This window comes from Aegilops tauschii, chromosome 3 (assembly GCF_002575655.3).
Source record: "Aegilops tauschii subsp. strangulata cultivar AL8/78 chromosome 3, Aet v6.0, whole genome shotgun sequence".
Classification (NCBI taxonomy): Eukaryota; Viridiplantae; Streptophyta; class Magnoliopsida; order Poales; family Poaceae; genus Aegilops; species Aegilops tauschii.
The window spans coordinates 611,191-624,738 of record NC_053037.3 but is presented as its reverse complement, the minus strand read 5'-3'; the positions used below and the strand labels follow the sequence as shown (position 1 = coordinate 624,738).

Below are 13,548 nucleotides of genomic sequence, written 5' to 3'. Positions count from 1 at the left end.
GGAATCGTGGCATAAAGGGAAACTAATCGTCATAATTTGAGATATTTAGTTGTTTTCGTCTATATTAGGAGTCCATACTTTCAGTTAGCCCATCTAGAAGGACTTATGCACATAGTGAATGGAACCACTTTTGGTATGAAGGAGTTTGATAGTACAAGATAAACGCATGAGTTAATTCATGATTCCTTATCTATGGGTGATAAAGCTAATTTGTGATTTGCTGATAACAAAGTGAATGATTCGTGCACAGAGAGTACATAGTTGATAAGGAGGTGATAGAGCTAATTCTTGATTCGTGATTCATCCACATGTTTAATTCATGATTCGTTATTCAGTTATGTATGTTTTCTATTCTAGTTATCTAAAGTTCATAATAAGGAAGTGAATGAATGTCACGACGTTTGATATGCACTTGGATGGATCTTTGGAATTTATGAAGTATTCATTAATTTTCAAAAAGTTACATTAAGTTATGAATGTATTTCGATGCACATCAAAATATTTATTTCAAATGAAAAGTACTCTTCTGAAATAGTTTTGTGATGACTAATGGTCATACAAAATATTCTCTAGTTTGCAGCTTGTTGTAGTTGTGTCTTAAGTGGAGCTATGGATACTTTATTTAGATAATATAGAGCAATTGTACTTATTACATATTCCAATAGTTGTTCAATGGAAATACAAATGTGAGATTTCAATGTTGTGGAGTCCCACCAACTTAATCTCCTCTACAGAAGTACAAGAAGGCAACCACAATCACCCAAGCCTTGAGCTTGACATTCCATGGGATTCCATATCTTCCCCTACCAACAAGGCCTTTGATAAATGGCCAAAAGTATAATATCATCCATCCACAACACATAAATTCTCCAATATTTTGGCAATCATGATTTCCTGTTATCATCCAAAAAATGGCATGACGCCATACCCCGATAGCAATTGTGGCAATGTTCAAGATTGCAACTGTCGTCACTGGGATGAACACTGGTGAAGAGTCAAAGGTGAACCACCCTAGATCAGTCTCATGGGTGCTGGGATCACCATCTGATGTGCTTTTGTCCTTACGGGTGACCTCAAACACAGTTTTGGAGAGGCCGATTGTTTTGAGGACCACACTAAGGAAAGCAAGGAGCCAAGAGGAGATTGATACGATGCATTGCATCCTCATGTTGTTCCACCAAGTCCGCGCTGAGAGTCCGCATTCCATGTACTCCACAAAGTTGTATATGTTGTAGGACAAGAATAGGGCTAGTTGAATGCTGAAACCATGGTTTGATGCCTGCAAAAATACTATGAATTTCTGAGGTGACAATCATCAAACTAGTAGATGGAAAAATTGTATCTTTCCCAAGATGGGAATACCCTATCTATCTCTACTATATTACTAAGACAAAATAAAAAGCACGATGGAGATACATCAATCTTAAAGGACGGTACACATTGAGGACACGAAGATAAAGTTTGTGAAGAAAGTACAACTCTAAAGATTGAATAAGTGCTTAAAACTCTAATAGAGTTTGTGATATATAAATAGAACTTTATATTGGTCGATTTATTATTATATTGAAATAAAGAAAAGAGATAAGTGTAAGAGTTAATATAGCAAACAATAGGAACAACCACATGTGGATTTGTTTTAGAACTCCCTCAAATAACACGAGGATATAATTAAAAGGCCATCATCGATCAGGATGATACAATTAATTAAGATAAACCATATGGATACGAGCTTAGATTCCAACATGTACTTTTAGCTAAATTGTGCATCAATTATACCCGTATTACTACCATAAGTAAACGAAATCATGGTATAAGTTTATAATAAAATTTACTATAATTTATAATGTATAATATGCATGCGAAACAATTTGAAATCTACTTCATTAAATTAATGTATAGAATTGGCGTTATTGAAAAAACAAGAAGTATTAAATTCATAGGGAAGAGATCAATATGTAATAAATCTAGACGCACAAATGTGCAGGGCATCAAGATAGTTATTGTAGGTAATTAAACAATATTGTTGATTAGATGGTGGGTCTGTAAGAACTAAGTTGGCAGAATTATAAGATAGAAAATAGCTCTCAGCTAATTTTAATGGACTGTGAGACAAAGGTTCACCTTGAGAAGGAAGGATTGGTTTCTGAAGAGACAGAAAGGTCCTAATAGTGCATAGCATAGCTCGAAAGGTGCCCTCATGGACCAGACGTAGAACACTAGGTATGCAAGGGACTGCCGGAACTGGAGGCGCTTGAAGATGGTGGCCATGATTGGGCTATTCTGCCCGAGGAGTATTTCTAGAAGGCCAGTTGCCCATCTCTTATACTGGGTAAGGCTGGCTGGTCCTCCTGTAGGAGCGCATCCCAAGAATGCTGGTGGGTTAGTGTCCAGCAGCGTGGATTTCCAACCTGATGAATGGATGCGCTGGCCGGTCAAAATGTCTTCTGCCATTGACCCATAGGACCAACCAATCTGCAGATAAATGGAATGGATGAATATTAATGGTTGACAAAGAACTAGGAAAAATATAGTATGTAGCAAAAAAGTAGCGATGGAAATTGGATGAAAAATATATGTATACCTCCTGACCCCAATGTGTGTCCGTCTCATAGTTGCAGCTGGACACTTGTTTTGCCACTTGGATGCGACTCGATATGTCGATCATTGGACTTGGCGGTATTTCTCCGGAATATATGTTCCTGGCTGACTCGACCAGTTCCACTGAAGCTCCAAACTTGGTCCGCAGATCCTCGTAGGACCGTGAACCTTTTTTTCAATGATCCGGGAAAAAATTGCATTGTAGTATGGCAAAATCTACATGTGCTATGCCATTTGTTTACTCAACACAAAAAAGATCCGTGGCAATACAAACCTGAATTTGCTTATGGAACAAACAAAGTTGGCCCTATTCAGAAAAGTAAAAATTGCCATGGTTTTCTGAGACGCCATAAAAATGCCATGATACATTTAAATCTATATTTACTATGGGGTGTTATCTAAATTACCCGTGTTGTGAACTAAATTTGCCATGGTCTGTAGAATAAATTGCCATGGTAGATTGTGAGAAGGTGGCAAATTTTAGGGTTTGTTCGTACATGGCAAAAAAAGTGTCATAACAAATAGCTTGGAAAATTTTCCATGGTATATAAATGTGTTTATGGCATGGCAAAAGTTGCAGTGGTGACAAGGGAAAAGCTATATTACAGGCACGGCGAAAACTATAAAATCTTTTTTGGTATGGCAAAACAGTGCTAAACAGTACTTACTTTTGATTCATGAAAAAACTGGAGAAAATTTTGTTGCACGACTCAAGGCAAAGCTAGAGTTGGTATGTACTGGCATTGCGAAGATTACAAAAATTTGTACTACAGACTACTTACTGGAGGAGCAATCCCCATGTTAAAGTAGAGAATCAACTAGACATTTCAACATTCTGTGATGTTCTACACAAATGTCCTGTTCTACTCAACTTGTCGTGTCTCGACGTTTTGAACAAACTTGCCATGTTCCCATGGCAGCTAGTAGAAGAGCATCTAGAGATTTATTCATGCATCATCACAAAAGGTTTTGTAATTTTTTGAAGCCATGATTCAAACAAAGAGCAAAGTAGACATGTTAAAAAAGGAATAAATTTGCCATGATATATACATTAACTTAATTTGCCATGATATGTGAACTAAATTTTCCATGGTTTCGAAAGCAAAAAAGATAGGGTCCATAAAAATAAATTTTCCATGGTTTGGAAAGGAACAATGCCATTAGAGGCTCTCACGAGTCATGTGAGAGACGATCCCACTCTTTCTCAGAATGGTAATCGATGCATGAACTAGTTCGGAATAGTCTTAGATGGTGTGTGTGTGTGTGGGGGGGGGGGGGTCAAGTTAGCTACTTTAGTGCACTTTAGTGCTTTAACAAGATCCAACATAGCAACATTCCACAAAACATTAATTGTGCATGTAAGTTAGATCCAATCGCATCGCCTGGCATATACTTGAATGTTTATCGACTAAGTTCGGCTTTTGCCAAAAGTGGATCTCTCTGGTGATGACCAGCGTGTTGTCAGTCAGATCCCATGGGAAGCTTGCGCGAAGGTGATCCGCTGAGCTTGCTCGTTCCGGAAGGTTTGTCCAGAGCATTGGTACATGAAATTACTAGTGGAAGAACCACTCGAATTAAAATTAGGAGGGAACCTTCGTATGTCCCACCTCGTTTTCCCTGATGACATCATTTTGTTCTTCAAGGCATTGCTGGCTCTCGGAAGTCATGTGAGAGATGAGCCCACACTTTCTCAGAATGGCAATTGATGCATGAACTAGTCCGCAGTAGTCTTCGATGGTGTGTGTGTGTGTGGGTGTCAAGTTATCTAGGTTGGTCGATGGTGCATTTCATGTTTCATGTCGACGGTTTGAACTTGTTGTAATGAATTTCACTCATTTTTCAATAGTAATCAAGGAAATATCTTCTGCTTGATTAATTGATTGAGACATATAGACTCCATTCAAAAGAGAATACATTACTGGACTAGTGAAAATGATGAATAACCAATCAACTCCTGTAAGATAAACAAACAATGAAATGTATTTTTTTATTAGAAGGGAAACAAAGAACCGATCAACTACTCTACCACATGGTACATGTGGCAATCTATCTCTAAAGTTCTAATAATAATGTACGTAAAATGCTGCTTGTAATTCTTTTAATGAAGGAAAAAATCTATTTTTTGTTCTTTGTAGTGACGAAAAAAGTGTCCTGTATACTTCAAGATCCTTGACAGGCGCATGATGAAACATGGTGAGGTGCCGGTTGTGCAGCTCAAGGTTCAGCGGCAACTTGGCTCCCCCGACACAGCAACTCTAGAGGATTACAACGTGCTTCGGCGGTGTTATCCAATAGCTCCGACATGGGAAGAGGAGGCCAGCGCGTAAGGAAGGGAGAATGTCACACCTGACCATCCCCTTGATAGTGTGACTTGACACGCCTGACAAGCGGGGCCCACCTTGCTAGTGTGTGCATCGGGGGGGATATCTGGTGCACCAGTGATTGTGGTGCTACCGGTGCATCAGACCTCCATAACACATTTTAAAAAGTTCTAAAAAATGTGAAAAAAATTGAGTAAATTCACACAACATCAATGGTTTTTGTCGAAAAATTTCAAATTAAAATTCACAACATTGCTCAAGATATAAAAATGACAATCTAGCACTGTATGGTATGTAATATACGTTAGACTTCATATGTGGCCCATTATCACGTTGATGCACATTTGTCATTTTTGTATCTCGGGTGATGTTTTGGATTTTGATATGAAATTTTGTGACAACAAATATTGATGTTGTGTGAATGTGCTCAATTTCTTTTAACATTTTTTGGAAGATTTTAAAATGTGCTATGAGGTCTGGTGCACAGGTAGCACCACAAGCACTGGTGCACTGGATACGTTCCCGTGTGCGTCGAGAGGGTTAAAGAGCCAGCATGTTGGCCGAGCGAGACATGCATGTGTAAACCACTTCCTATATCCTCAACCATTCGTCTGTAATCTCAACCCCTTCTCCAAGATCACCCCCCCTATCCCTTGTGCAACTCTCACCTACTCTGGATCATCGATTCCCTTCCTCCGATTGGGGTATTACACTAGGTTGGTCGATGCTGCTGGTTATGTCTCGTGACAACGGTTTGAGCTTGTTGTAATGGGTTTCAATTCCTTTTTTTTGTAATAATCGGGCAATTCTCTTATGCTTGATTAATATATTGAGACATATAGACTCCATAGGAAAATAATAAAGTACTGGACTGGCGAAAATGTTGAATAACCAATCAACTGCTCCAAGAGAAACAATGAATCTGTTTTATTATCACAAGATAAACAAGGAACTGGTCGGAAAATCCATTTTGGCTCTAGGGAGCACATGCTCCTCCGTGCGAAAAGTAGATTTTTAGAAATGACCAAAAAATTGAAAAATATAGATGTGTTCATCGTCACACCCTAATGGTACATGCAAATTTTCATGGAAAAAACTTAAGCATTTTGACCTGTGCAAAAAAAAAAAACAAGTCGAACGCCAAATGTTACACTTGCTACACTATTATGAACATCTACAAAAAAAATCAAATTTTTAAAATTTAGTCAGTACTTATTTTGTTTTTACTGGTCATTACGGAGCATATATATGCTCCCAAGAGCCAAAAATCCGTGTCCAGAACTGATGCGCTACTCTACCACAATCTATCTCTAAAACCTTAATAATGGTGTACATAAAATGCTGCTCCGTACTACTTTTAGTGAAGAAAATTAAGAAAAAAAATACCAATCTTTTGGTTTTTCTAATGAAGGAAAAAACCTGACAGTACTAGTACTTCAGACTTCAGAGCTCTATTTTCTGGCAGGTATCGCCCGAAAATGTCAGCCACACTTGCCATACGCCACCTCCTAAAACATACACATTCTCATAGTTTGCCCAAACGGCTGCCAGTCACATCACCTACCAAGGGGAGGGAGCAGCGCCGCGCACCTCGTATCTTTAATTTTCAGTTTCCGCTCGCGTCACTCCGTCCGCGTGAGGAAGTGCGACAGACCACACTTGGGGCTTTTCCTTCTTTTTGGAACTGATGGGCATTGCATTCCGTCTCAGTGGGTGCACAGCACACACTTATGCACCAGCCAGTCAGCCAGCAGCCTTTCCATCTCCTCGACCCATCGCCTTCGTTCTTTACTCTAACCTGTCAGAACCATATAGCTGCAGCTGGACGGCCCTGTTCATGATCCTCTACTCACCCTGTGCCAGCCGCTTTTGATATATATAGATGTGTATCGGCCTTAGGCTTGTACCGTGTTGTGATAACTTAGTATGACACACAGATTGTATTGGTAATGGAATGAATGTCCTCTACTGACTTCAAAACAAGATATTTTGTAGATGCAGATTTAGCTACTATCAGTGTTTGATAAGTTGTATAATGTGATCACTTGTTACATCCAATAATGTTGATTGTAGGTATAGAAAGCGATCTACCTTTTTATTCAAAAAAATGTTAATTATAGTTTATGTACTTGATGTAGGTGCTAAGATACCAATTCTTTTGTGACTGCTCCCAACGCAAGACAATTCGCCGAAGCCGCCTTCTTCGTTTTTATTACAAGAATATAGTTTCTGGCCGCCATCCGATGGAGTTCTCGAAAATTTGTAAGGAAATTAGATACTTCTTGAATCGCAAAAAGTTTCAGAAAACTTTTCTTGAAGCGTACGCCAGTAAAGGCAGGAAAAATCAAAGGTTTGCCAAATTTCTATTCATGTATTTGATTTGATTTGCTGTTGCTTCTTATTTAGCGCTTTTGCTTCTTACTGACTTAGATTCCCTGGTATATTAGGCGCTGTTGATTCTTGAAACATTAATATTTATTTCATCTGTATATATGTTAATTAATTAGCAGCTTCTTTTTCTGGAGCTACAATACATACGGATATGATTTACTAGAAATGTGAAGACCACATTATTCCTCGAATGTGGTCTTCACATTTCTAGTAAAAATGTGGTCTTCACATTTCTAGTAAATCTTATCCGTATGTATTGTAGCTCCAATAAAAGAAATTGCTAATTAGTTAACATATATAGAGAGTAAATCATATCCATATGTATTATAGCTCCAGAAAAAGAAGTTCCTAATTAATTAACATGTATACAGATGAAATAAATATAGAAATGTGAAGACCACATTCGTCTCCATATTAGTGGAGAGAAATGTGGTCTTCACATTTCTAGTAAATCATATCTGTAGCTAATTAATTAAAATATATAAAGATGAAATAAAGAAGTTGTCTCCTGGAAGCCTCCCACCTTTGGGATTTTCAAGATTAATGTCGACGCGAGTTTTGTGGAGGCCATCAAAGCTGCGAGCGTTGGGGTGGTCGTTAGAGACCATTATGGACAAGATATCATCTCCTCTTGGGACTACATTGGAGCTTGCCATAGCGTCGAGGAAGCGGAACTAAGAGCGACCCTATCCGGCTTGTATATTGGTATCACTCTTGACAAGCCCATCATTTTAGAAACTAACTCCTCTTTTGTGGCTTCTGTGTTTGGAAAAGAGTGTGTTGACAGGTCAACTCTGGTGGATCTAAAGACGGAGGTGTTGAATGTCTCTAGGCAGATGGTGGGTATAGAGATAGTCAAGATTAACAGGAGGGCCAATATGGTGGCTCACGAGATTGCTAAGTTCAGTTTTGATAATAGGTCTGACGATATTCTTTTTAATACTATCCGCCCTGTGTGGCATGTTTTGTAATCGATGATTGTATGAATGTTATAATTTAATTAATATATGGTGGGGTTTTCAAAAAAAGAAATGTGAAGACCCACTGCAACAATTTTTTTTACCCACTGCAACTAACTAGGCTCACAATTAGTCTATTATTATGAACCGCCACAGAAGTACAAAAAAGGGTAATCTTGGTAACTACGAAAATACAAAATTAAAAGATTCTTGAGTTGGGTGTTAAGCTAAAACACTGCCTTTTTGTTGGTCTTTCATATTTACTATGTTGTAAACCACTTCCTATATCCTCAACCATTCGTCTGTAATCTCAACCCCTTCTCCAAGATCACCCCCCCCCCCCCCCACCTATCCCTTGTGCTCCTCTCACCTACTCTGGATCGTCGATTCCCTTCCTCTGATTGGGGTATTACACTAGGTTGGTCGATGCTGCTGGTTATGTCTCGTGACAACGGTTTGAGCTTGTTGTAATGGGTTTCAATTCCTTTTTTTGTAATAATCGGGCAATTCTCTTATGCTTGATTAATATATTGAGACATATAGACTCCATAGGAAAATAATAAAGTACTGGACTGGCGAAAATGTTCAATAACCAATCAACTGCTCCAAGAGAAACAATGAATCTGTTTTATTATCACAAGATAAACAAGGAACTGGTCGGAAAATCCATTTTGGCTCTAGGGAGCACATGCTCCTCCGTGCGAAAAGTAGATTTTTACAAATGTCCAAAAAATTGAAAAATATAGATGTGTTCATCGTCACACCCTAATGGTACATGCAAATTTTCAGGGAAAAAACTTAAGCATTTTGACCTGTGCAAAAAAAAAACAAGTCGAACGCCAAATGTTACACTTGCTACACTATTATGAACATCTACAAAAAAATCAAATTTTTAAAATTTAGTTAGTACTTATTTTGTTTTTACTGGTCATTAGGGAGCATATATATGCTCCCAAGAGCCAAAAATCCGTCTCAAGAACTGATGCGCTACTCTACCACAATCTATCTCTAAAACCTTAATAATGGTGTACATAAAATGCTGCTCCGTACTACTTTTAGTGAAGAAAATTAAGAAAAAAGATACCAATCTTTTGGTTTTTCTAATGAAGGAAAAAACCTGCCAGTACTAGTACTTCAGACTTCAGAGCTCTATTTTCTGGCAGGTATCGCCCGAAAATGTCAGCCACACTTGCCATACGCCACCTCCTAAAACATACACTTCTCATAGTTTGCCCAAACGGCTCCCAGTCACATCACCTACCAAGGGGAGGGAGCAGCGCCGCGCACCTCGTATCTTTAATTTTCAGTTTCCGCTCGCGTCACTCCGTCCGCGTGAGGAAGTGCGACAGACCACACTTGGGGCTTTTCCTTCTCTTTGGAACTGATGGGCATTGCATTCCGTCTCAGTGGGTGCACAGCACACACTTATGCACCAGCCAGTCAGCCAGCAGCCTTTCCATCTCCTCGACCCATCGCCTTCGTTCTTTACTCTAACCTGTCAGAACCATATAGCTGCAGCTGGACGGCCCTGTTCATGATCCTCTACTCACCCTGTGCCAGCCGCTTTTGATATATATAGATGTGTATCGGCCTTAGGCTTGTACCGTGTTGTGATAACTTAGTATGACACACAGATTGTATTGGTAATGGAATGAATGTCCTCTACTGACTTCAAAACAAGATATTTTGTAGATGCAGATTTAGCTACTATCAGTGTTTGATAAGTTGTATAATGTGATCACTTGTTACATCCAATAATGTTGATTGTAGGTATAGAAAGCGATCTACCTTTTTATTCAAAAAAATGTTAATTATAGTTTATGTACTTGATGTAGGTGCTAAGATACCAATTCTTTTGTGACTGCTCCCAACGCAAGACAATTCGCCGAAGCCGCCTTCTTCGTTTTTATTACAAGAATATAGTTTCTGGCCGCCATCCGATGGAGTTCTCGAAAATTTGTAAGGAAATTAGATACTTCTTGAATCGCAAAAAGTTTCAGAAAACTTTTCTTGAAGCGTATGCCAGTAAAGGCAGGAAAAATCAAAGGTTTGCCAAATTTCTATTCATGTATTTGATTTGATTTGCTGTTGCTTCTTATTTAGCGCTTTTGCTTCTTACTGACTTAGATTCCCTGGTATATTAGGCGCTGTTGATTCTTGAAACATTAATATTTATTTCATCTGTATATATGTTAATTAATTAGCAGCTTCTTTTTCTGGAGCTACAATACATACGGATATGATTTACTAGAAATGTGAAGACCACATTATTCCTCGAATGTGGTCTTCACATTTCTAGTAAAAATGTGGTCTTCACATTTCTAGTAAATCTTATCCGTATGTATTGTAGCTCCAATAAAAGAAATTGCTAATTAGTTAACATATATAGAGTAAATCATATCCATATGTATTATAGCTCCAGAAAAAGAAGTTCCTAACTAATTAACATGTATACAGATGAAATAAATATAGAAATGTGAAGACCACATTCGTCTCCATATTAGTGGAGAGAAATGTGGTCTTCACATTTCTAGTAAATCATATCTGTAGCTAATTAATTAAAATATATACAGATGAAATAAAGAAGTTGTCTCCTGGAAGCCTCCCACCGTTGGGATTTTCAAGATTAATGTCGACGCGAGTTTTGTGGAGGCCATCAAAGCTGCGAGCGTTGGGGTGGTCGTTAGAGACCATTATGGACAAGATATCATCTCCTCTTGGGACTACATTGGAGCTTGCCATAGCGTCGAGGAAGCGGAACTAGGAGCGACCCTATCCGGCTTGTATATTGGTATCACTCTTGACAAGCCCATCATTTTAGAAACTAACTCCTCTTTTGTGGCTTCTGTGTTTGGAAAAGAGTGTGTTGACAGGTCAACTCTGGTGGATCTAAAGACGGAGGTGTTGAATGTCTCTAGGCAGATGGTGGGTATAGAGATAGTCAAGATTAACAGGAGGGCCAATATGGTGGCTCACGAGATTGCTAAGTTCAGTTTTGATAATAGGTCTGACGATATTCTTTTTAATACTATCTGCCCTGTGTGGCATGTTTTGTAATCGATGATTGTATGAATGTTATAATTTAATTAATATATGGTGGGGTTTTCAAAAAAAGAAATGTGAAGACCCACTGCAACAATTTTTTTTTACCCACTGCAACTAACTCGGCTCACAATTAGTCTATTATTATGAACCGCCACAGAAGTACAAAAAAGGGTAATCTTGGTAACTACGAAAATACAAAATTAAAAGATTCTTGAGTTGGGTGTTAAGCTAAAACACTGCCTTTTTGTTGCTCTTTCATATTTACTATGTTGTGCCGGATTGTTAATCAACCAAGAGTGCGTCAGGTAAAGTGACAGGCTTACCATCTTTAAATTTCATTTGAGAAATACAATAATGAGTCTACATTCATCTAGCTCTCCATTAATTGTGGTGTGAATCTCTTTGGTCCATGTTGATTGTTCTTTGAGAAAAGAAAGAACGGAAAGGGATTTTCGTGTTCAAAAAAATTGTCTTGCTCCCGTAACTAGGCGTACATGTGGAGGATTTTGTAGTAGGCATCTGTCACACTGTTTTCTAGTTGTTGCACGCAACATAAGTTGGTTTTGTGGCCAAAAGGTATCAAGCCATTTCTGTCATACTATACACATCCATTTTTTATGCTTCCTCCCTTCAGCGTATACTCAAACAGAGCTTTATCCAGAAGCTTCTTGATGTGGATGTACTCTTTCTTTTGGATCCTTGTTGAATCCAAGAAATAAGTATCAGCGGATGTCGGGGCAATAAAATATGAGGACGTAGTGTTTGCTGCACAAAGAGTTCATTAGAGCAATTATGTATCCTCAAATTAACCTTGGTACCAGCAAGCATAATAGAAATCTAGGAAAGTGTTCGCTGCACAAAGAGTTCAGTAGGGCCAAGTACACGAACGACCCACCAGAAGCCCATGGTCATCGATACGGCCAAGAAAGACCATGGGCCATGAGATGTCGTCGTCAACCCATCAAGTTAAAAGAGGATGGCTCAGGAATTGGCTAAGTCCCTACAGTCGGATCCTGAGCCGTCCGATAGACAAGATCCAGCAGTCGGCTGGCTACCTAGGGTACCTCTCAACCATGATGTTTTTAAGACACCAGTTACCCAAAGATGGAATAATCTAGTTAAATATGGCAGTTACCAGTAGTAACTTCCATGGAATAGTCGGCCACACCTGAGGCCATAGATAGCATTAATATCAACTTGTTACATACCCCCTCCTAGTGCACTCTATATAACCCAGGAGAGGAGCATGAGGCTAAAGGTAAAACATTCAGGCCTTGTATCTTACGCCGAGAGCTAAGGGCACCATGATAGTAGGTTATTAACTCCACCGAAGTGGGCCTGAACCTGTATAATTCCTTGTGCGTACTCCCACCCGCACCGTTTGGTGGATACGATTGCCACTACATTCCTACTCATGAAGTATTGTCAGGATTATATACATGACAGAAAGGGTGTGCATGCATCCAGTCAGGCGACGTAGAAGAGGTGCTAGGTTTAGGGGAGTGGGGAGCGGAGGGGTGGGGTGAGGGTGAGGAGAGGAGGGGAGAATAGACGCGCTCTCTCCCAGCGTTATTCGGCTGGCAGCCATGCTGTGAAATGACAGTACCCCCAACCGAACGATCGAATTGCCCAACCTGTGCCATTAGTGAACATATCTGACATGTCATGTTGATTGCCGAAATATCCAATGGCCGGCGTCAATCAGGGAGAAAACTGAAAGGACTGCATCACCTGGTAAATCAGATCGAATGGCCTAGAAGATCCAGCGAATGTGGGAGCTCTCTACCTATAGGATAAGGGAGGGTAAAATATTATTAAGACCAGCAAACATACTTAATTTTACTATTCGAGTACTTTTCACAGAAACAATCATGGAAATCCTTTTGCTGCCAATATCAAAAGCAAGTATCCATTGTGCTGCTTTTGTTGGGCTCTTCCTATCGGGCCGACACTCACTCCTAGAGTGATACTATTAGACACTGCAAAGTGTGGTTGTAGTGAAGATCATAATGGCAATTCGGTTCTAGCAATTCACGATCATTAGATCCTCTGTCATTTCCTGTTCTCTCATGTTGCAGCGCTTTGCTGTCTCTATTGTGTTCATCTCTTACCCTCTTGTCTTCTTTGTGTAGCATACGTAGCGGTAAAATTCATAAATAATTTTAGCCGGTGGACCGCGGTGCAATATCACCCGTGTCAACGGATGATTACACTAGCGAAAGTTATAGATACAT

The 13,548-nt window shown here is 39.3% G+C and overlaps 1 protein-coding gene across 1 annotated transcript; it reads right to left on the bottom strand.

Moving 5' to 3' along the window:
* Positions 1 to 590: 590 nt before the first annotated feature.
* On the bottom strand, positions 591 to 2,773 carry LOC109757300 (putative cellulose synthase-like protein H3). The gene is made up of 3 exons (XM_020316121.4): positions 2,582 to 2,773; positions 2,122 to 2,472; positions 591 to 1,279 (listed from the first exon to the last, which is right to left on the bottom strand). The coding sequence occupies exons 1-3, from the start codon at positions 2,663 to 2,665 to the stop codon at positions 719 to 721; spliced, it is 996 nt and encodes a 331-aa protein (XP_020171710.3). The 5' UTR covers positions 2,666 to 2,773; the 3' UTR covers positions 591 to 718.
* Positions 2,774 to 13,548: the final 10,775 nt, after the last annotated feature.

What these genes read in the sequence shown, in the direction of transcription:
- LOC109757300 (XM_020316121.4), bottom strand. Translation starts at nt 2,665, where the DNA reads ATGATCGACATATCGAGTCGCATCCAAGTGGCAAAACAAGTGTCCAGC. An exon ending in ACACACATTGGGGTCAGGAG is followed by an intron (nt 2,473 to 2,581) that starts GTATACATATAT and finishes ATTTATCTGCAG; the next exon opens with ATTGGTTGGTCCTATGGGTC. An exon ending in ACCAATCCTTCCTTCTCAAG is followed by an intron (nt 1,280 to 2,121) that starts GTGAACCTTTGT and finishes GTATTTTTGCAG; the next exon opens with GCATCAAACCATGGTTTCAG.